This window comes from Tetrao urogallus (assembly GCF_951394365.1).
Source record: "Tetrao urogallus genome assembly, chromosome: 16".
NCBI lineage: Eukaryota > Metazoa > Chordata > Aves > Galliformes > Phasianidae > Tetrao > Tetrao urogallus.
Genome location: NC_136829.1, coordinates 11,131,954 through 11,157,514, shown reverse-complemented (window position 1 = coordinate 11,157,514; position 25,561 = coordinate 11,131,954). Strand labels below are relative to the sequence as shown.

The window sequence follows — 25,561 nt, the reverse complement described above, 5'->3', positions numbered from 1 at the left end:
CGAGTCGCACTCCCCAGATGGGCAGCCCCTGGTGGGAGCCAGGAGCACTTGCCCCCATCCTCCCTGTAGGGAGACTACAAGCCCTGGCACGGCAGGGGGGGGCAAGCCCACAGCTGACCCACGGCTGCCCCACAGCACTCCTGGGCTGTAGGGGGACCGGCTGGAGCAGCAGGCAGGAGTGTGACAGAGCAGCTGCTCTGCTCCTAGTGCTGGGGGCACTGCAGGAGGTCATATACGATGTAGCCCACGCGGTCCACCTGGTAACGTGGGGTCATCCTCCAGTAGAAGCTGTCCCGGCAGAAGTGGTACTTGTCTGGGGGAAGGAGGCAGCGAGGTGAGACAGTGGGAAAATGTGAATGGTGCAGCTGCTGCCCAGGCGAGGAATGGGGGAGACTAGCCTTGGGGGGGGGCTGAGGGCAGCACGGGGGTGACAGCACCGCCATGTGGGTCCCTGCTCACCTTGGTACAGGAAGACGTTACGTGCATCAAGGGGGACACCGGTAAAGACATCATCAGTGGCACGAGGGTAGCCCTTATCCACTGTCTGGACCTTCACATCCAGCCTGCAGGGAAAGCGAAGCACCCAGAGCTGCATTGAGCCACCTGCTGCACGGCAGGGCTGGGGCTGCTGGCCTGAGCCACTCACCTCCAGTAGTGCTCCCCACTGAAGAGCAGCACTTTGCCACGTCCCCGCTGCAGGGCCCCTGTGATGCGCCCGGCCTCCTTCCCAATGCCCAACTTCTCAATCCCACGGGGGCCCACTGCATTCTTGCCAGAGAACACCCAAAACTGCCGCCCTGTGTGGAGCACGTAGGTGTCAGATGGCCCTGGATGCCCCAGGCAGCACCCCACATGTGGTGCTGAGACACGGGGTCAGGGCAGGGCTCACCTGCAAAGAAGAAAACCCTCTTGGTGAGCACATCTTGGAACGCAGCGTCGATGACAGCCGGGAGGCCGGGCCAGGAGTCAGCAATAGAGAAGGCGCCCTGAGTGCCTGATTTCCAGAAGGATGAGTGGGTCCAGTATTTCCTGGAGGGAAAAACCACTGCCCTGACAACCTCAACAAGGCAGAGTCTTGTGCCCCCCCGGCAACCCTGGAGAAATGCTGCCCATCACCCTGGCACTTGCTGTGGATGAGCCAGGAGCTTCTACTCACCCATCCTTGAAGAAGTGCAGCTCTCCATTGATTTCAGTGATGGCATCGAAGTTCTTCTCTGTGCAGGCATCCCGGCTGGGGTCCACAGGGCTGGGCTCAGCTGTGGGCTCCGGCGTCTCCTCCTCCTCCTCTTCTGTGGTGGAGGCACTGCCAGCTTCGGTGGGCAGAGGTTGGGGCTCCTCAGTGGGCAAAGGTGCCGGGGGGGTGGGCTGAGGGCCAGAGCCACGACCTGAGTGGGCAGGAGGGAGCGTGAGGGTGCAGAGAGCAGGACCTTGCAGGACCCATCCCAGGAACACACCCAGGGCACTGCCAGCCGGGTGCCCTACGGCACTGCACCGAAGATCCATGCCCACGGTGTGCCAGCTACAGAGGGACCACTCACCATAGAGGTACTGGATGCCCTGGACATCATCCTCATGCAGCTGGAAGTCCTGCACGTAGCTGTACATGGGGTACATCAATGCCTCACGCACACTGGAGTGGTCCAGCCCCAGAGAGTGCCCAAACTCGTGGGCAGCCACCAGGAAGATGCTGTAACCTGGGAGGAAGCAGCATCCTCAGTTCCTGGACAGACGGACACGCTGCTGGGGACTGCAGCCACGCAAGGCCCCCAGCACACAGGCCAGTACCTCTGTCCGGGCAGAAGCCCCACTTCTTGTCGGTGTCGTAGTTGCTGGTGGTGGCACACCAGAGCTTCCCATCCTGCCGGCCCTGACTGGTGCACGTGCTGTAGGACTGCCCCAGGAAGGTGAAGGGGAAGACACACGGGTCCCCCTGGGAGTTGCCACCGATGACTGCCGTGTCTGCAGCACAGCATCAGTAGGGTTGCCTCTATGCCTTTGCACCCACCCTGCGCCACGGCTGGGACCCCGCCAGCCCCACACCCCACAGGACTCCACCACCCACCCCACTCGCACCTCGGTTGGGGCAGAAGCCGTATTTCTTGTCCTGGTCAAAGTTGGCTGTGGTGGCACACCAGCGGTAGCCGTCAGAGCGCCCGTCCGTGGTGCAGGTGTCATAGGAGGTGCCATCAAAGATGAAGGGGAAGACGCAGGGAGACCCATCGCTGTTGCCACCATTGGTGTAGAGCACTGCAGGGGGAGAAGGGGTGAGAACAGCCGCAGTCCCACGGGGCTGTGCAGCCTCCAGCCGGTGCTACTCACGCTCGCTGGGGCAGAAGCCGTAAGTCTTGTCAGCATCGTAGCTGGCGGTGGTGGCACACCACAGCATCCCGTCTGTGCGGCCTTCTGTGATGCACCGGGAGTAGGACTGGCCCTCAAAGATGAAAGGGAAGTGGCAGCTGGCCCCGTTGGCATTCCCATAGCGGGTCTTCACCTCTGCAGGGAGAGGATGTACTCAGTGGGACAGGGCGAGACAGGCGCCGTGAGCCCCCATGAACCCACTGCGCCCTCCTCTTACCTAAGCCAGTTCCCAGAGTCCAGAACTCATCATCATCAAAGTGGGCATCGCCCTGAATCCCGCTGCCCGGGGGAAAGGCGTGGGCCAGGAGCCCGTCCTTGCCATCAAAGGGGTATCCATCACCGTGCTCTGCAGGGACAGGTGCCATCAGAGCCACATCACCCCTCAGGTACATGGACCACAGGCACTGCGTGCTGCCTTTACCTGTGGGTGCCTGGAGGCAGAGCCCTGTCTAGGGAGAACCCTGCAAGCATCACAGGGGGATGGGCATATTTCCAGTCCCTTCCTGGAAGCTGTGCCTGCTCCCACCCCCCACACAGACCCAGGACATCACCTTGGCTGCCGAACATGATCATGATGTCCGCCTCGCCGCTGTAAATCTGGGTGAAGGTGAGGGGAGTGACATCACTCCACACCTTGAACGCCCGCTGGAAGGCATCATCTATCACAGCACGGTCCAGGTCGGGGGAGTAGTTCATCACCCTGCAGGTGAAGGCTGCAGCTCAGCACTGTGACAGCGGGGTAAGAGTGACCTGGCTCTGACCACATGGTGGGGATCTGTCCCAGCCCCACAGGGGACAGCAGCGCCATGCAACCCGGCAGGCACTGACCAGGGCCCTGGGGTTGGCTTGGGTATAATCTTGGGCACTGCAGAGCAGCTGCTGACAGCTGTGCTGTGCTGATCCCAGCTGGCTGACAGCACGGGGCGAGAGCGCTCCTGCCTGTCTCCATCCCCTGGTGTCCATCACCCTCTGGGCACATGGCTCCCATCTCCCAGGGCAGAGACTCACCGGTACGTGAGGTCCATATGGTCCCATTTGAGCTCCCCCTCGAAGGTGAGGAAACCCCCCACGTCAGGCACCCCACAGCGGGGGGCTCGCATGGCCTCCAGGGTGCTGGCATCCAGCTCCCCCGTCTCCTCCAGCCCCAGTTGCTTCTGCATCCTGCGCAGCGCTTTGGCCAGGGACACGTGCTTGCTGCTCCTCTTTGCCTCTGCCTCCTGGATGTAGCCGAAGCGCAGCAGATAGCTCTGGGGAGGAAAGGCAGCCGGAGGGGCTCAGCAAGGCAAGAGGGGCTCTGGAGCAGCTCCCCGCACCGCATCCCCGCTCGGTCCCAGCCCTTGCACCTCCAGGCAGACGGCGGCCCCCAGCCCAGCCTGCAGCCCCTCAATGTCTCGGGCTGGGCAGTGGAAAGGGGCCACACTGGGGCCACACTGCCCTCACCTCCGCCAGCTCCACGTCTGATGGGGCGCTGAGCAGCTCCCCTGGGAAGGTGATGACCGCTTGAGGCTTGCTGTGCAGCGGGGCGGCGCGGCAGAGAGCCAGCAGTGCCAGGGCGAGCGGGGCCAGGAGCAGCCCCATGGTGCAGCAGAGGAGGATGAAGCTGTGCCCGGTGCTGCTGCTCCGCTCCTATTTATGCTGTGGGGAGGGCAGTGAGTCACTCTCAGACCCTCAGCCCTGAGGACTCACACTCCCTTCCCACGGTGACGAAACGCACACTCAGGCTCCTCCGTTGTCTGCTTTAACTGTTTCATCACCTTGTTTACTAAACACGCCGGTTCCGGTGGTCATGCAGGATATGAGAATGGCACAAGGATGGTGGAGGGGCAGCCATGCTTGCATGGCTTGGTGCAGCTGTGATGGGCAGTGCCCTGTGTCCCATGTCCATGGTCAGGACCAGGATTATGCCAGGACTGGAGGTAGTTGGGTATGGGGTGCCCCACAGTCGCATCACCACACACCACAGTGCTGAGCTCATCTGGCCAAGGGCAGATGCTGCCAGGGACAGACTCATGGGGACCTGGGCTGGCAGAGGAGCCCTGCCCAGATCCCTGGCACCTGCAGCCTCCTGCCTGCTAGCCCAATGCCCACCATGAGGTGAAGCATATATGGGCTGAGCTGAGACTTGGCCAGACTGCAGCCCTTCAGCAGGATGCAGCCTCCACCCCCACATTCACACCACGATCGTGTCTCCCCAGTGAGCTGAGCATTCCTGGCACAGCAGCTCCCTGTGGTTCCTTGCCCCACAGGTGCCCAGCAGAGTCTTGCAGGTTGGGCACATGCTTGCCCGGCACACGGACACTGCAGTGGTGCCCATGGGACACGGGCCTGCCCCATCCTCCCAGGCACTGCCTGCAGGGCACCGCTGAGTCAGGCTCCCAAGGCAGCACAAACCTCGCCACCGGATGGTGTTTTCCTGCTTCTTCCAAATTGCCGACGCTTGTGGGAATAGGAGTGGGGAAGGGGAAAGCAAACAGGGACAGGAGGGAGAGGAAAACAGATGGCACAGAGGAGAGAAAGGCGCAGCGTCAGCTGGGGAGCTGGGAGGCTCAGAACAGCCCCGTGACGCTGCTCAGGGCACAGACGGGCTCCTGCCACCTCCCTCACTGTCCTGGACTGCCCTGTGGGACTGCAGCTGGAGGACAGACCCATCCTGTGCTCCCTGCTCCTCAGCACCCACAGCCTTCCCCTCTGCCTTGCTCCAGGCTCAGCTGATCTGCACAAACTGCTCTGGGCCTGGCCTGAGGTGCTGGAGACCTGCAGGACTGGATGGAGGGAGCAGAGCTGCCTCGGGGAGCATCACCCACACAAGGATGCAGCCTCCAGCACCTCCTACCCAGCACCGGCATCCCATGCTCACAACCAGCCCCGTGCAACCAGGCTGTGGTGCTTGCTGTTATCAGAATGTGGTGCCCAGGCTGTGGGAGCCCACAGGCAGAGCTCTGGGCTCAGGGGGAAGAACCACGTCCCCCTCCTGCAGAACAGCACTGAGAAACCGCCAGGTTGCCTCACTACATCCGCAGCCCTGCAAGAGCAACACCCGGTGACATGGCGAGGAAGTTGCCACACAGGGCAGCCCCATCCTCGAGCCCGGCATGACACACGTGCGCAGCCCGCCGTGCCCCCGCAGCAGCCCTTCCCTGGCACTGGGCACAGCAGGGCTCAAAGCAGAGCTGAAGCACAAGGGATGTTGCCATGAGGCGTACCCAGAGGGGCTGGGTCCTGGCCAGGCCTTCCAGCACCGCGGGAGATCCCTGGGCCTTTCCCACGTTATTCCCATCCCCAGTTCCCACAGCTGCCACAGCCCAGGCGCACAGCCACAGCATCACCTGCACGGCACCGCCTGGGCGCTGCAGCCCCTCCAAGGGCTGAGCCGTGGCATGGCACAGGGCACGGAACAGGAGGGGCTGAGGGCTGCAGCCTGACCCAGCTGGCTCCAGGGTGCCCCACAGGCACACATGGTGACAGCCCTGAGCATCCTCATGTTGCCAGCCAGGTACCCACAGCACAGGCGGCTGCAGCCCCGGCCCCCCCTCTGGCCTCTCCCGCTGACTCACAGCCCCACAACCCGGCTTCCTCACAGGGATTTTCTGGTGACTCTCTGAGGCTCCGTGAGGAGAAGGGACAGGGAAACCCCCGAGTCTGGGTGCACCGGGAGCCTGAGGGTGGGGTGGGGGAACTCCACAGGCAGCCTCAGACTAAGTGGGGCAACTCAGGGAGCTGAGACAGGCAGCATAAAGTCCGTGTGGGCAGAAGGATGCTGGGGTGGGCTGGAGCTGGGACTGCCAGTGGGTGAGGAGGGAGTGACAGAGAACACGGCCCGGGCAAAGAGGGCTGTGGGGACGCCAAATGACCCCAGGAGCAGCTGGGAGACGTCACAGCCCATGCAATGCTGGCAGCACCCTCCAAACCCAAAGTCCTGGCCAGGATGAACGGCACGGAAAATCCCTAGCAGACGTCCCCTGTTCCTGCTGGCCGCCGAGCCACGAGGCTGTCTGTCACCACCACTTCCATCAAAAGGGGAAGGAAGAGGCAGCTGCAGCCCGTTCCCATGTCCTTACCCACAGATGCACACCCCTTGCTGACAGGTGCTGCGTAAAGACTCCCCCATGGGAAGGTGCCCTGGGGTCCAGGACAGGGCTGCTGTAAATTGGGCACAGGCTGGTGGGACACAGCTGCTCCACACAGGCTGCAGGTCTGTAGCTAGGTGCTGGATGGAGCCAGGGATCCCAGCGCAGTGCCCAGACCCTGCCCAACTCTGTCCCAGGGGCATGGACCCAGGGCAATGCACTCACAGCCCTTGCTGTGGGATGCACCAGGGTGGGAGACAGGACACCCGGCTGTGAGAGCACTGCAGTGCGCTGGGAACCCCAAGGAGCTGGATATGGGGATGGGGGGGTGGCAGAGAGAGGACCAGGCCACGCACGAGGCTGGTGCCAGACACCCTCCTGACGTGCACAGACTGGGGAAGCAGCACAGCAGAGCACCGTGAAGGCAAGAGGAAGCAGAATGGGGGAGTCAGCGCCTTGTGCCGGTGACACAGCAAGTGGGAGCACCACGGTTATGGTGCGGCTGTGGTGTGCCGGGCACGGGGTGTTTGGCACAGAGCGGGACTGAGGGCATAGGAGCAGCTCTGTGTCAGCTGTTGGAAGCCCCGTTACTCCTCATCCAGCAGCTCCAGACAGAAACAACATTCCTGCACACATTCCCGTATCTGCTGCCTGACGCCAGCCCTGCGTAGGCTGCAGCACATCCTCCAGCTGGGTCCAGGACCCTCTTTTGCAGACTGTGCTGGGGCAGCACTATTCCCCCTATGGTATGTCTGTCACCCCACACATTAGCTTGGTGCTATGTGGCCCCTAACCAGGACCCCACATAGCTCCTCGTCCCCTGCCCTCTTATCACCCCCAAGATCTCCCCACAGCACCACAGGCCTCTGGTGCATTCTTTGCTGTTCCCCGGGCAGGAGCAGGGGCAGAAGCCATGCTAGCTCTCAGCTCTGCCCGCAGGTGCTGCACTGTCAGGATGACACAGCCCGTACCAGCTGGCAGCTCATCACCCCCCTGGAAGCACCGAAACCAGCACCGCCTGTCACTGCTGGCTGCACCCAGCCCGCTCCCAGTTGCACAGGATGGATTCCCCAAACTGTTCCACTAAGACCCTGAGGAGATGTGAGCAGTAAGGGGGCTGAGCCCAGCACAGCGCCGCTCGGAGCTCCTGGGGACATGGGTGCCACTGCGGGGCTCTGCGTGCTGGACATCCATCAGCACAGCGTGGGTGGCAGCGCTCTGTTCCCTGGCACTGATGGGCACAGCAGCTGCTTTCTAAAAAGAGAAGAGCTGCAATGGTGACAATGACACGCACCTGCCTGCTGTGTCCCGTGAGTTAAAGGAACAATGCGGCATGAGAAACCCGCTGGCTGATGGCAATGAAACAGCTCCAGGAATAAGGAGCGGGGGTTTATGGAAGGTGAAATATGGGTAGAACTGGTGGTATTTAATTGTAAACTACAAGAAACAGAAGGAAAAGTGGTAGATGCAACATGCTTGGGTTTCAGCAAAACATTTGACAACTGTTCTAAACGGCTGCTGCCAAATTAACTCAGACCGGCTCCGCTGTCAGCGTCGGCATATGGACAAATGCAGGCGGCCCCCGGAGCAGCGAGAGGCCCGGCCTGTGCTGGGGAGCTGCTTTGAGACCTCAGAGCCTGCATGGCCACACAGTGCTGAGTGTGGAGTTGGGGCAGCGAGGCACCGCTGGGGCCCTTGCAGCACGCACGCCTCCTGCCCACCTTGTTTATCTTACTTATATTTCAGTAATTTGCTGATTACCCCTTTTTAACTGACCAGCAGTGATGAATCAGCAGCAGAGGGGAGGGTGGGATCCGGCGGCCTTGGACCGTGGCTCCGAGGTCTCAGGTTCTGGGAAGGAAGCCACAGGAGCACTCCAGAAGGGAAAGAAAACAACCGGCGGCAGCAGCACGAGGAGGGGCAGAGGGGCACAGCACACTGCTGCCTGCATTTTGCAGCCCCCACTGCGCCCCAGCCAGGGTGACAACGTGCCAAACCCTGCGGAGCGGCGGCTGCAGCACTGATGCAGACAAAGCTGAGTGGCAGCACCATGGCAACATGTGTGCGGGGCACCAAGAGGGCTCAGCCCCGCTGGGTAAATCCCGGAGGACTGGGCGGCCTCATCCCAGGGCTTTTGTTGGTTTCTCCAGGCTGTGGACCAAGGCTCACTCAGCCACAGCCCCACTGGCCATGGGAAGCAGAGTCAGTGCAGAGCAAGGCTGCTGCTTGCCTAGGTGTGCAGCACTGCGGTGCTCAGGAGCTGGCGTGGCCTGTGCCCCAGCACACAGCTGTCCCCTGGACAGCCCCAGGTGCGTTCTGCTGCTGCTGGGAAAGAGCCGAGCGGTGAAGCAATTCAGTATGAAGAAAAACCCATTTCCTGCAGCCAGGGCTGTTTTGCTCAACGTTTTACAAAATGTGCTGATGCAACCGCCCTCCCCAGGTGGGATATAAATACGAAGCTGGTTGATGTGGATTAATGCCCTACAGCTACACAAACACTGCTAGCGATGTTTTCTTTAGAAAGAAAAAAGGAACACAGGAGGAACAAACAGCAGTGACTACAAAATCACTGACTGTGGCTGTGTGGAGGCTCGGGTTGCAGGCGGCTGGGAAGGCTCTGCCCTGGGCACTCAGCACAAGCCACCACCTATTCTGGGATGCTGACCCAAAAGATTAGGTCACGGAGAAGCTATTGTGGTAGTGCAGCAGAGCCACAGGCCAACACAGCCAGCGAGCTGCTGCTTGGGGACAGGGCACAGCACAGCCCTGGGTCACAGCACGGCGCTCCCAGCTTCATGCCCCCAGCTCAGCTGGTGGAGCTCCTTCTAACGCCTGCCCAGGGTGAGAAGCACAGAGCTGGGACACCGACAGCCCATGAGGTGTCAGACCATCTCCTGCTGATGCTGTATGGCTCTGTCTGCAGGCACAAGTGTGTGCTGTTGTCCCAGCCAGTTCCCAAAGAGCCTTTAACCCAGCACTCCCCAGCCTGGCACTTGGGCACGTGCTGCAGGCCACCCATGCTTTTGGATTCCCAAAGCTTCTTTTCTGCCCGGGGCTGTCACTCATCAGGGCGATCCCCCCCATTAGTCCAAAAGTGTGGCTGCGTGAAGGCAAAGAGACCCCTGCTGGTCCGACCCCAACCCGCCCCGCTTCCTCAACCGTGGTTCCTGCAGCCCGAGCCCTTCGGACAGAGCCCGGTGTGCATCCCGCAGATGCAAAGAGCTGCTGTCCCGGGTCGGACGATGAACCACGGCGAGAGGCATCGACCACCAAAGCACCCCACATCCTCCTGACTCCTCGGGCTGGCAGCCACTTCCTTCGCAGTAACTGCAGAGCTACGCAGCAGGGCTACTTGAAAGGGAAATGGAATAAGCATTTCATTGTCTGCCAGCTCCCGGCGTGGCAGTGACCCCGGCACCGCGCACGCAGCAGTTTGGCTCCAGGGCTCCGGAGCAGGCAGTGCGGCTGCAGCAGCAGCATTGGTACAGCACTCCCTTATCTCAGCCCAGGGATGGATTTCAGAGATGTTGTCGCACAGAGACAGATGAGGGCATAAACCTTTCAAGGATGTATTTAATTAGCTTGAAAAGGAGCTGGAATGCAAGCGGATGCACCATGCCAATGGCACAGCAGCAGCTCCGTCACTGCCTCTGCAGCACACAGCACACAGGGCAGGGGCACGGCGTGGGACCTGAACTGCCCCACGGAGGGTAACAGCTCTGGATGGGACAGACCCCACTGCCCATCGCCCGGGGCTGGGAGCACCGCAGATGGCCCAGCACATGACCTGGTGCGTGCCGTGCATCCAACCCAGCCATTGGGATTCTGGCAGGCTGACTCCTTGCAGACACTGTGCCAGATGAGGCACTGCACCGTCTGTCCTCCTGCAGCTGGCAGACAGCATCGCCTCCTATCAACTGCCAAGGCCAAGAGTGGATGTGATCCCTGCTCACACCTGGGCCGGGCATGGCTGTGTGCAGGGAGACACGGTGCTACCGGCTGTGGCTTTGGGGGCTCGACAGGGGGCTGAACTTTGCTCCCCATGGCTCAGCAACCGCATCCCTGATCAGGGGACAGAGCCCAGAGGAGCAACTGACAACAGAAGGCCGCTTTGGTCACGGAAAAGAACACCGGAGAGAGACGTTCAGAGCACAGTGCTGCAACATGAGAGAGCAGCTATGGGCGAGGAGCTGCACAACACGGCTCTGCCAGAGCTGCCGGCATGTCAGCTGGAGCAGGGGCCGGGCAGAACAGGCATGGCCGGAGCGATGGCACGGCACGGCACGGCGCGGGCAGCCTTCGGGCAGCGCAGCCCCAGCACCGGGACACGGCTGGGATCTGCGGAGCTCGGAAACAAGGGGCGCGAGCCGCCCGTGGAGGAGCAGCCCAAAGCCCAGGGGGCAGGGAGAGCCGCGGCGGTGCGAGCACGGAAGTGCCACGGGAACGGCGGGACGCACGGGGCGGCGCGGCCTGGGAGCGGCGGCGCGGCCTGGGAGCGGCGGGAGGGCGGGGAGCGGCGCGGGGCCGAGGCCCGGCGCTGCCACTTCCGCCCCGCGTCACGTGACGAGCACCACCCGGCGCGACGCCGACGCTCAGGGCCCGGGCGCCGCTTCGTGACGTCACTCGTGTGAAACACACCACGTCGCCGAGATCCCTCCGCGGAGAAAGTAGTCCCTCCGGGGCGCCGGACTCCCGCCCGGGGGCCGCGAACGGCGCCGCGAGGCGCCGAGAGGCGGCGTGGCTGCGGCGGCGGCGGCGGCGGCGGCGGCGACGGGAGCGAAGGGCGAGGCTCCGCGGCGGTGAGCGGGCGGCGGGGCGGGGTCGGGCGTCGGAAGTAGTTCCGGCGCGGGTCCGCGGGCGGAACGCCGCGCGTCGCGGCGCGGGGCGGGGGGATGGCGGCCGCCGCGGTGCCGGGCTCGGGGGCGGCGCGGCGGAGGCGCGGCGGGACGGGTGAGAGATCGCGGGCGGCGCCGCGAGGGGCGGTGCGGGTACGGCCCGGCCCGGCCCACGCCGCGTCCCGGCCCCGCCGCGCTCCCGGCGCCCCACGGCCGCCCCGCGCTGTGCGCGCGCGCGGAGGAGGCGCGGGGAGGGGGGACCCCGCGGCAAAGATGGCGGCGGCGGCGGCGGCCGCGGGAGCGGGGCGCGGCGGGGCGGGGGGCGCGCGGGGCGAGGCGTTCCGCGGTCGCGGGGCTGACGGCGCGATCCTCGTGCAGGCCGGGCATAGGCGGGGCGGGCATGGAGGAGAGCGAGGTGCCGAGCAGCAGCGACGCGGCCCCGCAGGCGGCGCGGGAGGAACCGTCCGAGAGCGGCGTGGGCACCTCCGAGGCCGTGTCCGTATCCGCCGACAGCAGCGACGCCGCCGCGGGCGCCGCGCTCCCGTCTCGGGCGGACGACTCCGGAGTGGGGCAGAGCTCCGACCGCAGCGCTGTGTGCCTGGTACGGGAACGGGCGGCGGGGCCGGCTCTGCCCGCGGCCGTACGGGCGCTCCGGTGCCGCCGTACGGGCGGTGGAGGTCCGTTCGGAAGGGGGGGTTGCGGAGCGGCCCCGAGGGTCGCGGTGCTCAGTGAAGGCCGAAGAAGCCGCCCCGACCCCATCCCTGTAGCAGAACGAAGCGCCGTGCCGGTGGCGTTGGTGCGCGGCGGTTCCCTGAGTGCCCGGCCCGGCAGGCATTTCTGAACGGAGCTCTTCTGCCTCTGCTGGTTTTGCTTAGGAAGAGGTGTCTGAGAGCAGCTCCAGCACAGATGTGGTTCCCCGGATTTACCTGCCTGATTCATCCTCCATCGCGCAGTCCACTTTGGTCTCCAGCGTCTCCACCGTGAGCCAATCCATCATGGTGTCGGAGTCCCCGCAGGTCCTGGTCCACTCCAGTGTCATCAGCGACGGAGCCACGGTTGTGTCAGACTCCACCGCATCCACCTCCTCAGACCTGGGTTCTGCCATAGACAAAATCATTGAGTCCACCATTGGGCCTGACATCATCCAGAGTGAGTGCATGCCGTGCTGCTGCTGCTGGCGGTGGATCTGGCTCTGCGTGGGGTGGGTTGAGTGGTGGGGCTGGGGAAGGGAGCTGCTAAAGACTTGGGAGGTAAGGGGAAATATGCGCCTGCGTATGCTTACACCTCGTCCTTGTTTGGCAAGGTTTCTCATCTCGCTTTGCTTTAGCAGCTGGTGGTTTTCTGAGCTGCTTGCTAGGTAGTACCTCAGCTTCTGGCTTGCTGCCGCTTTGGCCACAGTGCCACAGCTACTCTATGCAGACTCTAAGCTGAACCAGACCTCCTGCACCCTTTCCTACTCGCTTGGGAACTTGGGAGCGCCGCTTCAGCCTCTGCCCCTGGTGGGTACCCTGATTTCCTCTCCTTTCCCTCCCCAGGCTGCATAGCTGTGACCAGTGCTGAAGATGGGGGAGCAGAGACTACTCAGTACCTCATTCTACAAGGGCCCGATGATGGTAAGGGTGCACCCAGGGCATTTCAGTGGTGGCTTTCTCTGTCTTTGAGCCTGTTCCCATTCTGGTAGTGAAAAATAAAACCTGTAGGGGATGGTTTGTGTGTAAGCACGAGCTGCAGGGCGAAAACTCCCAGGACGCAGGGCAGGAGTGCATGCCGAGTTCAGCTCTGTGCTCAAGGTTTATGTGCAGCCTGGGTGCAGGTGAAGATTTGCCCCTTGGCTGATCCAGTATTGTTGTTTCAGGTGCCCCCATTGTGTCCCAGATGTCCACTTCTGCTCTGGCCAATAGCTTGGCAGTAGAAGCTATTGCTGATGGGCCGACCTCCACGTGCCTTGACCAGCCAGGCCCTTCAGAGCAGTCAGAGGTGCTGGAACTGCCTGCACAGCCAGGCCAGGTTCGGGAGGCAGATGGTGGGGAGGAGCTGGACCAGCCGGACTTGGAGACCCTGGAGGAGATGATGGAAGTGGTGGTGGTGCAGCAGTTCAAGTGCAAGATGTGTCAGTACAAGAGTGTCTCCAAGAAAACGTTGATCAACCACATGAAAGAGCGACATTTCCAGCCAGGTGTGTGTGGTGCTGCCGCTGCTGAGCACTGAGAAAAATATATCTTACTGCAGATGGGATCGTTGTTGTCTCTGGGGAGTTACGAGGAGGAGTTTGAGTGTGAATACTTGTGCTGTTGTACAGTTAAGTAAAGAGATGTTCTGCATTTTTGTGTTAGCGGGTTCAGCTTTGGCTTTTAAGAAAGGACGTCCACGAAAGGGGGGTTCTGCTCCAAAGTCTGCAGAGGAAGAGGTCGCAGAGGAAGAAGAAGATGATGATATTATGGATGCTGGTGCTATCGATGACCCTGAAGGTAAGACTCATTCTCACTGTGTCCTGCATAGCTTAGGCTTTCCCCTCATCTCTGTCTGATGTTTTGGGCCGCTTGCCTTCAGAGGACAGTGACTATAATCCAGCTGAGGATGAGCCCCGTGGGCGACAGCCCAAGAACAACCGCACAGTGCCCACGTCCAGCGAGGAGAGGCCACGGAGACGCCCAGGGAGGCCCCGCAAGTTTCCTCGCCTGGGGGACGTGCCCCAGGACATGCATGAAGGTGGGTCAGCACAGCGTGCTGTGCAAGCTCCTGGGAGCTCACGGGGAGCGTGTGCGATGATGTGCTGTGTCCTGTCAAGTAGGAGAGGAGGTGGAGCCCCTGGTGACGTCCCAAAGCACACCCAGCTGTGAGCTGCAGAATTCGGAAGCAGCCAGTTCCTCTGGCCTGGAGAATGGGACCGGCGAGAGCTTGGCGGAGCCCAGCATCAGCCAGTCTGACTCTGAGAATAAGGACCCTTCCTCCAACACTGGCCCTGAGGAAGCAGATGTCGTCCCCAGGAGGCGAGGCCGGCCCTCCCGCCGCTTCCTGGGCAAAAAATACCGCAAGTACATGGGGCGCAGGTGAGGGGTGTGTGCCGAGCCAGTGCTGGGCCCTCTGGCCTGTGCCCAGGGCCGGTCCAGCCTCTGTTTGTCACCACAGCTCTGAGTCCCGGCTCTGTGTGCATGTAGGTATTACTACAAGTCCCCCAAGCCCTTGATGAGGCCGTACCTGTGTCGGATCTGCGGCTCGCGTTTCCTCACGCACGAAGATCTGCGTTTCCACGTCAACTCGCACGAGGCCAATGACCCGCAGCTCTTCAAGTGTCTCCAGTGCAGCTACCGCTCCCGACGCTGGTCCTCCCTCAAGGTGAGCACCGTCTGTCCTGTTCCCACCCCCACGGAGGTGGCTGATAGCCCCAGGCCTCGTGGCACCCATTCCCACTCCTTGCAGGAGCACATGTTCAACCACGTAGGCAGCAAGCCCTACAAGTGCGAGGAGTGCAATTACACCAGTGTGTACAAGAAGGACGTCATCCGACACTCCACAGTGCACAGTCGGGACAGGTAAGTGGGGTGAGTTCCTGAAGACTGTCCTGCAGCCTGGCTGAACATCATTAATATCGCTTCTCCTGCCCTGAAAGTGCAGCCTGAACTCTCGTGCTTTCCAAAATGGATAGTTGTGATGTTCTGGGGGGCTCAAACTCGGGATTTGGCTGACGAGGGGATTTTTTTTGTCTCTTTTTCAGGAAAAAGAGGGCCGATCCGGTGAGTTCCAGTTCCCTGATGGCTTGTCTCTCAGCACTGTTATATGGGAAGAGGCATGTCTGTGTTGTCCACAAATTCCTTGTGACTAGTTGAAGTCAGTGTTTCTGGATCAGCTGAGGAAAGGCAGCCCAGGTCCTGTGGTGGGGAGAGAGGCAAGGAAAGTGGTGACCTCCCCTCGGCCCCTATGAGCTCATCTTTCTGCTCTTCCTTCAGCCCCCAAAGCTGAACTCCTTCCCATGCCCCGTGTGCAATCGTATCTACCCCATGCAGAAGAGGCTTACTCAGCACATGAAGACACACAGCACAGAGAAGCCGCACATGTGTGACAAGGTGAGAGGCTGGGGCCTGGAGGAGAGCTGGCAGCAGTGGGGCTGTGCAGGAGACAAACGCTGCTTCGCTTGCTTCTGCTGCAGTGTGGGAAGTCCTTTAAGAAGCGTTACACGTTCAAGATGCACCTGCTGACACACATCCAGGCCATTGCTAACCGCAGGTAGGAACCTGGCCGCAGCCTGCTGGGAGAACCAGTGTCCAGGCTCCCATTCGAAGGGGGGGCAGAAGGTCCCCGCTGTCTGTGTGACAGATGGCATTGTCCTGGCAGGTTCAAATGTGAGTTCTGTGACTACGTCTGCGAGGACAAAAAGGTCCTGCTGAACCACCAGCTGTCGCATATGAGCGACAAGCCCTACAAGTGCAGCTTCTGCAAGTATTCCACCTTCCGGGAGGACTTCCTGGTCTCACACATGGCCGTCAAGCACACGGGTGAGAGAAGCTGCTGCTGCCCTTCAGCGCCGCTTTGCCAGGGCGCCGTCCCCTGGGGACCCCTCTTGACTTCCACCCCCCCGTGTCCCACAGGAGGGAAGCCCTTTGCCTGCGAGTTCTGTCACTTCACCACCAAGCACAAGAAGAACCTGCGCCTCCACGTGCACTGCCGCCATGCCGACTGCTTTGAGGAGTGGGCACAGAGGCACCCCGAGGAGCCGCCCTGCCGCCGCCGCCCCTTCTTCACCCTGCAGCAGATCGAGGAGCTGAAGCAGCAGCACCGCCAAGTGCAGGCATCGGCTGAGCCGGAGGCCAACCCACCAGTGAGTGCCGCCCCCCGCGCCCCGGCTGCTCCCTGCTCCTCAGCCCTGGCTCCCTGCAGCTCTCTGTCTCGCAGGCCCCTCTCGGCGCTGTCACCTACCAGGCGGTGCAGGCAGTGCCCGGCTCGGAGCCTCCCATCCTTTCGCAGGATTCTCTGGAGGGGGCCACAATTATCTATGAACAAGGTGAGCTCCCGGGGAAGGGGAGGAGACGAGGAGGTGGTTGAGTGCTGTGCTTAACCCTTTTCTGTGCTTCACTCTTTTTCTGACCTGCCAGGTGTGGATGGATCGGCAGAACTGGCCACGCAGACCGCCCTGGATCTCTTGCTGAACATGAGTACCCAGCGAGAGCTTGCTGCAGGCCCGCTACAGGTGAGCAGGGGGTGGCTGTGCCTGCTGCAAGGAGACGTCCGGGGCCTCTGGAAGTGCCTGGCCCTGCTTGCTCCCTTTCGAGGGAGCATCTGCAGAGCCTTCCTCCCGCTGACCTCTTGCACTCCCCTCCAGGTGGCAGTAGTGAAACCAGACGATTCAGGAGAGGTGCAGGACTCTTGTGAACCGCAGGCACAGGAGGAAGGGGCGGAGTTGGATGGCTCTGAGCAGCAGCAGAAGTTGGTAACGCTGCACATGGCAGACCGTGGGGAGACGTTGGTGCAGGAGGCCTACGAGGAGGCAGCCCTGGGTGGCTCAGAGCTGCAGCAGATCACGATTCCCTTTGGCGGGACAACGGAGTACAGCATCATTACACCCATCAGTGAGGAGATTCAGGCTCCGGGCACGCTGTACAGGTCAGCTTTGTGGGAGGAGTGGGAGTCAGAGGCACCTCTGCCCTCAAAGAGGAGACCTTGAGTGGGGAGGGGGATGCGATGGCTCCGCTCTGACCGCGGCTTCTGCCGGCAGTGAGGAGGAGGGCTCTGCAGAGACTTCGCATGCAGTCGTGGTGAGCGAAGCTGTGATGACAGAGGTTCTGAAGGACCACAACAATCACTACATCATGTCATCCAACGTCCCGGGGAATCAGTTCCAACACATGGAGGTGAGGAGGCTGGGCTTTCTCTCTTTTCCAGGCGGCAGGGTGAGCAGGTGTGACCGATGTTTCTCTCTTAGCCCCTCAATGGAGATGCTGCCTTCCCTTTGCCAGCAGAGGGCCAGGAGGCACAGCCAGCTGGTGTCAAGTGGCCTCTGGTGCAGTGTGTTACCCAGCAGCTCCAGAAGGATTCAAATTTGTCCCCTACCTCTGAAGGGCAAGAAGTCACATCCCCCAAGGTCAAATGGCCTGCACTCCAAGGCATAGCCAAGAAGCTCTCGTGCAAGGTTTCTACAGCCAAGAAGCTCTCATGCAAGATTTCCACAGCCAAAAAATTTTCCTGCAAGATTTGCACAGCCATGTTTACAGGGAGAGCAGAAATGGAGAGTCACAAGAGAGCCCACATTGGGCCCAGCACCTTCAAGTGTCCTGACTGTCCGTTCACTGCAGCCCTCTGGCCGGAGGTTCGGGTAGGTGCCCTACAACAGCCTTGGAAGTAAATGATTTGTGGAAACGGGGCTTCCTGACCCTACCTTTGTCCTTCTGCCCCCAGAGCCACATGGTCCAGCATGCCAGCCTTCGGCCACACAAATGCACCCACTGCAGCTTTGCCTCCAAGAACAAGAAGGACCTGCGCAGACACATGCTAACACACACCAATGAGAAGCCCTTTGCCTGCCAGATTTGTGGGCAAAGGTGAGTTCTGATGGGCTGTTGCTGCTTCTAGGGCTCCGCTGTAGCTCCGGGTTTGAGAGGACATGGGATATTAGCAAGGAGCTGGCTGCCCTGACTCCAGGAGCAATCTGTTAGACTGCGCTCTTCTGAGAACAGTTCCTGCTGCTGGTAGACCCAGCTTAGTCTTCAAAGAAGTTGTATGGGGGGGGGAGTTGGTATTTGAGCCAATGGAAAGGCTTTTAGGAGCTGGGACAGGCCATGTCCTGGGGTGGTGTGTTTGTGATACCTGCAGGTAAGCTCTGCAAATGCATGAAGCTCATGTGCAGCTCCACCTCACTCTTGTTCCTCCTGTAGGTTCAACCGCAATGGACACCTCAAGTTCCACATGCAGCGTTTGCACAGCTCAAAGGGGAAGAAGCCAGAGGCACCTGCAGCTGCTGCCCAGCAGACCATCATACTGAACAGTGATGAAGACACGCTGGCCACCCTGCAGAGTAAGATTCCTCCCTGCTCTGATGAAGTTCCCTTGCAGTTTTTCAAGGGCTGGAAATGGTCTGGGCTGGGAACTTTCTGCTGGAGGTTAGGGTTGCCAGTGAAGCAGGACCTGGCGGGTGCAGAGACCGTGGTGGTGTCAGGGTGCCATTGCCAGCTGCAGGGGCTCGGTGCTGGGAGCAGTCCTGCAGTCCAGGCACTGGCTGCAGTGGTTCTGTGTCAAACAGGGAACCCTAATAAGATGGGGTGCATTCGGACAGCGGCTGTGCTGTAAACAGTTTGTGGCTGGGATGGGAAGTGGAGTTCGCCTTCTGACGTAGAGGTCTGGGTTTTACCCATGCTGATCTCTAAGTTCCTTCAAGTTGAGAGAGCTAGGTTTAACTTCTGACCTTTGGTGAGCAGAGCTGAGGGCCTGTCCAGGCCGCAGCGCCCCACCAGCTTTCTCCCCCTTCCAGCAGCCCTGCAGTCCGGGCAGGCAGTGCTGGCCCCTGAGCGGCTGCAGCAGGCACTGGGACAGGAGCACATCATTGTTGCTCAGGAGCAGAGCATCACGAGCCAGGTGAGTCACGCTGGTTGGCCTCGTCGTGCTGCCCCGTGTGGCTGCTCCCCGCGGTCTGTGCTGGCTCTGTGCTGCCGGGGGGCTCGCAGTCAGACCTGCCCACTCTAAAACAGCACCCGGCTCTGGCTGGCTTACAGGAGGAGGCAGCGTACATCCAGGAGATCACGACTGCCGACGGGCAGACAGTGCAGCACTTAGTGACATCTGACAACCAGGTGAGGGCGCATTGCACGACTCCCAGGAATGCGCGGAACTGGAAGATTGCACGCAGCTGAAGCAGGGACAGCAGGGAGACCTGGGGAGAAGCGGGGTGGCAAAGCGCACAGAAGCCAGACAAGGAGCAGCCTTCGTGCAGTGCAGGGAGTGGGTGAACTGTTCTTTGGGTCTGAATCCCTGTGTTTGCAGGTTCAGTACATCATTGCCCAGGATGGCGTACAGCACTTGCTTCCCCACGAGTATGTTGTTGTCCCAGAAGGACATCACATCCAGGTAAGCTGCAGGCTGGCTGTTCCTTTTGTACAGTGGGTGAGGTCAGTGCGGGTGCTGTGTGCTGGGGTCACCTCCTCGTCCCCGTGGCTTGCTCTGTTTGAGTCACAACTCTGGTAGGCAGGGAAGCCTGCTGGCCCTAACACAGCCTTACTGCAGCTCTTGTCTTCAGGTTCAGGATGGTCAGATCACTCACATTCAGTATGAACAAGGTAGCCAGTTTCTCCAGGAGCCACAGGTAAGGGGGCAGGGACTCACTGCAGCAACCATGAGAAACTCTGTGCAGTCTTGGACTCTCCTTATTCTCTCCTCCCTGTAGATCCAGTACATGCCTGTCTCACCTGAGCAGCAGCTTGTCACCCAGGCTCAGCTGGAAGCAGCTGCACACTCAGCAGTCTCAGGTATGTCAGGGCCACACTCTGGCTGTTCTGTCTTCCTACTGCTTGCAGGATGCCAGTCTTGAGTGGGAGCTGCTGATGCCCCTTAGCAGCTGCTGCTATGGTGCCTCAGTCCAGCTCTGCTGCAGAGGCTGCTCGCTCACTGCAGCTGGTAGGGCTGCCCTGCTGCAGTCCTCAGCAGAAGGGCTGGGCTGGATGCCCCCCTGCCAACCCCTGTCCCTGTAATCCTGTGGGGGGAGATCTTTGCTGAGCCCCACGTCATCACCGATGCCCCTTCTCTGCAGCAGTGGCTGATGCTGCCATGGCTCAGGCACAGAGCGTGTTTGCCACGGAGGCAACGGCTGAGCAGATCCAGCAGTTGCAGCAGGGAATCCACTACGATGTCATCACGCTGGCAGATTAGCACTGGTGACAGGCCTGGCTGATGCTCAGGGACATCTGTGCTGAGCAGGACAGCGGCAGCCAGCGGGAGCCTCTACAGCCAGCAGTTGCCTTATTGCTTTGGGGCTACGAGGGACGTGCCTGAGTGCATGCCAGCAAGGGTGTGCTGCCACTCTGCTGTGCACAGCAAGGGTCCTTCAAATCCTGCCTGGCACAGGAGGCTGTCTTGAGCAGGGACTGCACCACAGCAGAAGTGCCGGGACACTGAGCAGTGGCAGCACTCACGTGGCTCATCTCTGCCTGTTGCACTTGATGATGGTCTGAAATCCCTTTTCCCTGAATCATGTCTGTGCGGGCCAAACTCGGCATCTGCTCGGGTGCAGGGATCCCGGGGGAGCTGTAGGGCCGAGCGCAGCCACGTGGTGCAGTGTGAGATGCTGAGGTCGTTCAGCCTCAGCCCCCACTCCCCGCACCCGTGGGGCACACGGGCCGGGCTGAGGGCAGCCTCCCTCCCTTGGCTCCTCCGGCCTGCGGGCGGGCAGCAGGGCTTTGGACTGGAGGAACCTGACAGAGGAAGGGGCCGTGCAGGTGGTGGAAGGAGTTGTATTTTTTCTTTGCAAGAGGGATGGATGCTGTGGCAAAGCTGGTTTGTAAGTTGTTACGGGAGGGGTTCGATTCTGACGTTCTCAAGCTTTGAATATGCTTCCGAATAAAAAAAAGATTGAAAGCTGGGTGTGTGTGTGCTGCCTGGAGGCTGGGGTCCGGCATGCGTGGTGCTGCACGGCACCTGGGCTCTGTGCTATGGCTTCCTTCCACTGCGGTCACCTTGACTTCTGTGCAGCTGGGAGCAGGGGGGGCTGGAGGCATGAAATTAATCAAGTGGTAAACAGCCTAAATCCCATGTAACTCTGTCCCAAACTACACACGCTGCCCCTCCCTGAGCGGATTGTCTGGAAGTATTTACATGTGATTATAACAGCTAATCTCGGAGTTTTAGTTCTGTGCTTTTGCATTCAGCTGATTATCTCTAGAGGGGAAGAAGGCCTGCAACCACCCAGGTATCAAAAGCATCCCAGGGCAGGGATGGCTGTACTGCTGGCCTCTTGGCACAGCTCTGGGGGAATGAGTACAGCAGGTGGGCTCGAACCTTAGCAGGGGTGCTGGGCAATGCTCGAGGTGTGTTGCTGCTCCACAATCCCTGGGCAGCCCGTCTGCCTGCACGTGCCCCTTGCCCAGCCAGAATGAGGGCCATTGGTGGCTGGCAGCCTCAGCATCTGCTGGCTGCTCTGCACTGCTCTGCACCCGTCTGGCTGTGCTGGGCTCCTGCTCCAGCTGTGTCCCTCGGCTGCACACATGGCGGTGGCCCTCCCTGTCCAGCTGTGCCACACTGGGTTAACAGACGCTTTCCTAGATTACAGCCCCATTATCTAATAAAGCAGATCTGCTCCACGGGAGCACTGCACTGATTGGGGCTTGCAGAGTCCTGCGGGGACAAGGTTATGGGGCCGCAAGTCGGTCCCGTCTGCCCCAGCTGTCTGCTCCCATCCAGCCCTGTTCTCCCCAGCTGTGCTGCCCCACCATCCCCACCTGGCATGCAGGAGTCCTGGCAGCACCGTGATTTCTGGTGTATGGGCAGATAGAGGTGGGGATGGCATGGGGTGGGTGGGAGTGGGACGTTGGGCTGCTGCTCGTGGGGGCTGTGGAGCCACGGGGCCCAGGTGGGCGCCTCAGCTGGAGGCTGCCACTGCCTGCAGGGAGCCCAGGGATGCTGTGGGTGAGCCCAGGGCTGCTGCAGGGCTCATTAGCTCCGGTGACCTTCCCCTTCCCGTCCCCGGCCAGCACTAAGCGGGTTTGTTACATATTTAATATCCTGAGAGCGTTATTAGTTGGTATTTAACGACAGATACAACCTGGGGGATAATCCTGCTTTGGGCGGGTGGTGTGCAAGCAGGAGATGGATGGGGGGCACAGGGACCACACTACGGCCTGCCCCCCACCTCTGGGCCTCGGTTCTACACTGCACAAAGGATCCCGGGGCTCCTCCTCCCCCTTGGCCTCTCTGCAGACAAGGATCCAGCTGTGGCCTCCTGGACACGTCCAGGACAGGGTGGCCTCAACTACTTCCTAACACGGGTGGTTTGGAGAGAGCACAGGTGGCTGAGAACTGCCCCACACTGCACTGGGGGCTCCAGGGTTGAGAATAGGTCTGACAGGGCCCAGCACTGCAGTAGGGTTCTGTGTGCTACATCCCTGTGTGCAGCATTCTTCTTGTGCCACATCCCATCACCACTCACGGGGTGGCACTCAGCCCCCCATTGCCCCCACTCCATGTGCAGGTCAGGGGTGCGGGTCCTGGCACACCGCTGCTCCCATCCCAGTGGTTCTGCTCCCTCCCCAGCAGGGCTGCTCCCCATCTGGCAGCGCCCATCAGGGGGGCACCACCATCCCAGATCAGCACTGTGGCTTTAAGGGACACTGCCAGGGCACTAATACACCAATCAGCCGCCCGCCACCAAGGACCGCACCCCGATATAAAGCCCCGGAGCATCTCCCAGCTGCACTCCAGCAGCATGGCAACGCCTCAGAGTAAGGGGAACCCCAGCCAGGAGTTGAGGAGCTGCGGGGGACCATGGGGAGCACTACAGGGCCCCCCGCCCACCCTGTTGGCCTGCCCCGTGCTGCCCGGGTACCACCTGCTGCCACCACCCCTCCGCCTCTTGACGCCCATGGTAAGCGATGCCCAACGGCTCTCGGGGGCCTGGGAACCCCTCCAAGCCCGGGGAGCTGCAGCCCCCCCCAACCCCAACCCCTGTGTGCCTGCAGGTCCCTCCGCCCTGCGTGGTGCCCACGGGGCTGTGCCCGCCGTGCTGCCAACAGCCCTTGCCCGCTGAACCAGGGCGGGTGAAGGCAGGAGCAGCACGGGAGAGCAGCGCAGCATTGAAAGCCTGGCTGGCCCGGCACCCCCGCAATCCTTACCCCAGCAAGGGTGAGAAAGTGATGCTGGCCGTGCTCAGCCACATGAGCCTGACGCAGGTCTCCACCTGGTTTGCCAACGCGCGCCGGCGCCTCAAGAAGGAGAACCGAGCAGGATGGGCGACACGCGGCATGGAGGACAGCGAGGAGACCCTGTCACAGCCCAGCCCCAGCCCTCAGCAGATTGGGAGTAGGAGCAGCCCCATAGGGGTAACAGGTCCTGGGAAGGGTGAGCAGCTGCACAAACCCAAGATCTGGAGTCTGGCAGCAATGGTGGCACCTGGCCCTGAAGAGAGCGGGGGGGATAGGGGCAGGAATGGGGCAGGAGCGGGGCAGGAGTAGGGCCCAGACCCTAAGCAACCCCCCGCCCCCCATGAAGCCCCCAGAGCCACAGCAGAAATAACTGCTTTGGTGCCCACCCTTCATCTGCCACAACCCAGGGCCACCACCACTCAGGGCTGAGGTGGTTCAGAGAGCACGCAGCACTGTATGATGGGGGCAAAAAGGGGGACAGGGACACAGAGGGATGGGGACAGGGGGAATGGGAATGTGCACAGAAGGGACAAGGGAGGGAGAGGGTGACAGAAGGCATCAGGAGGTCCTGGTCAGGGGAGGGAGAGGGGACCACAGGATGTGGAAGGTGAGGGGTACGGGGCAGAGCTGAATGCTGCTTTTTAATGCTCCTGAGAACTAGGAAACAGAAATCAAAAATAGACTTTGCTCTTCTTGGTAAAAGTAACACAATGGTTAGCGGTGTGAAATTAATCCTTAAAAAATAAAAACCACAATGACTACAAAACAGCTGCAAAGACGTCTTTACACACCAAAGGAATCGCTCTCCTCCGCTCCTCTCCGGTACGGTAACACAGCGTCGGCCGACACGGGACTCACACACGTGGGAAGGGAACGCGGTGCGACGGGCACAGCCCTGCCGGGAGCTCAGGGACACAGACAGAACTATTTACACTATGGACACGGCGCTGCTGGTGCCAGTCCGGCCGCAGGACCCCGGGCTCTGCCCGCGCTTCTCCTGCAGCTGCCGGGCTGCGGCCGCCGCTGGGGCCCTTCCAGGTGAGCACCGAGCATCGCGCCGCCCTCATCTGCAGAGCAGGAGGAGCTGAGAGCCGGCTGAACGCTTGCAGGCTGCAAGGAGTCGAGGACGGCAGCGCCGCGCACGGCTGGCGCTCAGCACCAGGACAACGCGCTCCGACGTGTCCCCAGCACGGGCGCAGGGCTCGGCCGCGCGGGTCAGGGTGAGGGGAAGGCGCAGAGCTCCCGGCACAGGCACTGGCAGAGGCTGCAGGAGACGCAGAGCAGCAGGGCGGCGGGCAGGAGGCTGACGAGCGCGAGGCCCAGGCCGTGGTGCTGGCTGAGCAGCAGGTAGATGCCGAGGGGCAGCGAGCTGCAGTACAGCAGGCACAGCGTGCCCAGCACGCAGCGCGGGGCGGCTCGGCACCTCCGGGCGCGGCTCTTCCGCCGGCTCTGCAGCCGGACCACCTCCAGAGCGCCCAGCGCCTCCGTGGGCACCGCGCCCGCCGGCACCTCCAGGATGGTGAGCACCAGGCAGTCCGGGCCGGGCGAGGGCTGCAGCACGCTGGGGGACAGCAGGACCTCGGGGGGCGAGGGGGGGTCCCGCTCACGGCGCGTCGGAGGCGCCGGCCCCTCGCCGTCGTCCCGCGGCCGTCGCGCGTCCTCGCCGGGCACCGGGCTCTGCCGGCGGCAGAAGGGGCAGCGAAGTCGTCGGGGCGACGCGTCCCCCAGGGCCACCATCCGGCGCAGGCATCGGGCGCAGAGGCGGTGGCCGCAGAGGAGCACCGTGGGTCGGCGGGCGCGGGCGTCGTAGCGGCTGTAGCAGATCTGGCACTCCGGCTCCTGGTCGGCGAGCTGACAGCCGCCCCGCGCCTCGTCCTCGCGGGCCATGGGGACGGGACCTGGGGACGGGAAGCCCCCGATCACAGCGCTGCGGCCCGCGGCCGGAGCCCGGCTCAGCCCCGCGGCGGCCCCCTCCCCAGCCGCGGCTCAGCCCGGTTCCCGCCGCCGCCCGCACCGCTCAGCCGCTCTGCGGCCCCCGCGCCTGGGCGGGGGATTTCCCGAGGGCGGGGAGCTGCTCCGCACCGCACGGCGTGGAGCCCGGGGTCCTCGGTCCCCCATCGCGCACGGCTCCCCGCGTTCCTATGGCGCGGCGCCGCGCCCCTACGGCCCTCCCCGGCTCCCGCTCCCTCCCGTACCTGAGGGTGCTCCGAGGGGACAGGGGGGACCGTCCCATAGGGAGGCGAGGGAAGCGCTGCGGGGCCGGCACAGCCGCAGGGACCGCCGGCATCCGCCGCGCCGTTGGCCTGGCAACGCGGAGCGGGAGGAGGGGATGGGGGGTGTGGACGGATGCTCGGCTTCTTGGCTGAGCGCGGCACCGCAGCTCGCGGGCTGCTGCAGCACGGGCGAGCAGCTCCCGCGTTTGACCGTCGTGACACGGCGATTAAATACTTAATGAGGTAATTGGCCA

At 62.0% G+C, this 25,561-nt stretch overlaps 3 protein-coding genes across 3 annotated transcripts; 1 reads left to right on the top strand and 2 right to left on the bottom strand.

Annotated features, from left to right (window-relative positions):
* Window positions 1-203: 203 nt before the first annotated feature.
* On the bottom strand, window positions 204-3,936 carry MMP9 (matrix metallopeptidase 9; the record flags this gene model as incomplete). Its single annotated transcript, XM_079543488.1, has 13 exons — window positions 204-313; window positions 460-563; window positions 647-797; window positions 890-1,029; window positions 1,157-1,385; window positions 1,539-1,694; window positions 1,786-1,959; window positions 2,074-2,247; window positions 2,320-2,493; window positions 2,576-2,704; window positions 2,910-3,058; window positions 3,367-3,605; window positions 3,799-3,936. The coding sequence occupies 13 exons, from the start codon at window positions 3,934-3,936 to the stop codon at window positions 204-206; spliced, it is 2,067 nt and encodes a 688-aa protein (XP_079399614.1).
* A 7,724-nt stretch (window positions 3,937-11,660) lies between these two features.
* ZNF335 (zinc finger protein 335) lies at window positions 11,661-20,110 on the top strand (the record flags this gene model as incomplete). Its single annotated transcript, XM_079543438.1, has 27 exons — window positions 11,661-11,861; window positions 12,136-12,409; window positions 12,796-12,873; window positions 13,116-13,436; window positions 13,594-13,728; window positions 13,811-13,969; window positions 14,052-14,310; window positions 14,419-14,596; window positions 14,681-14,793; window positions 14,976-14,994; window positions 15,208-15,324; window positions 15,408-15,484; window positions 15,593-15,753; window positions 15,847-16,076; window positions 16,151-16,259; window positions 16,351-16,445; window positions 16,578-16,858; window positions 16,971-17,106; window positions 17,178-17,567; window positions 17,651-17,793; window positions 18,127-18,266; window positions 18,720-18,823; window positions 18,961-19,038; window positions 19,229-19,312; window positions 19,482-19,547; window positions 19,629-19,710; window positions 19,992-20,110. The coding sequence occupies 27 exons, from the start codon at window positions 11,661-11,663 to the stop codon at window positions 20,108-20,110; spliced, it is 4,149 nt and encodes a 1,382-aa protein (XP_079399564.1).
* A 4,199-nt stretch (window positions 20,111-24,309) lies between these two features.
* Window positions 24,310-24,981, bottom strand: LOC306952536 (E3 ubiquitin-protein ligase RNF182-like; the record flags this gene model as incomplete). The annotated part of the gene is made up of 1 exon (XM_079543252.1): window positions 24,310-24,981. The coding sequence occupies one exon, from the start codon at window positions 24,979-24,981 to the stop codon at window positions 24,310-24,312; it is 672 nt and encodes a 223-aa protein (XP_079399378.1).
* Window positions 24,982-25,561: the final 580 nt, after the last annotated feature.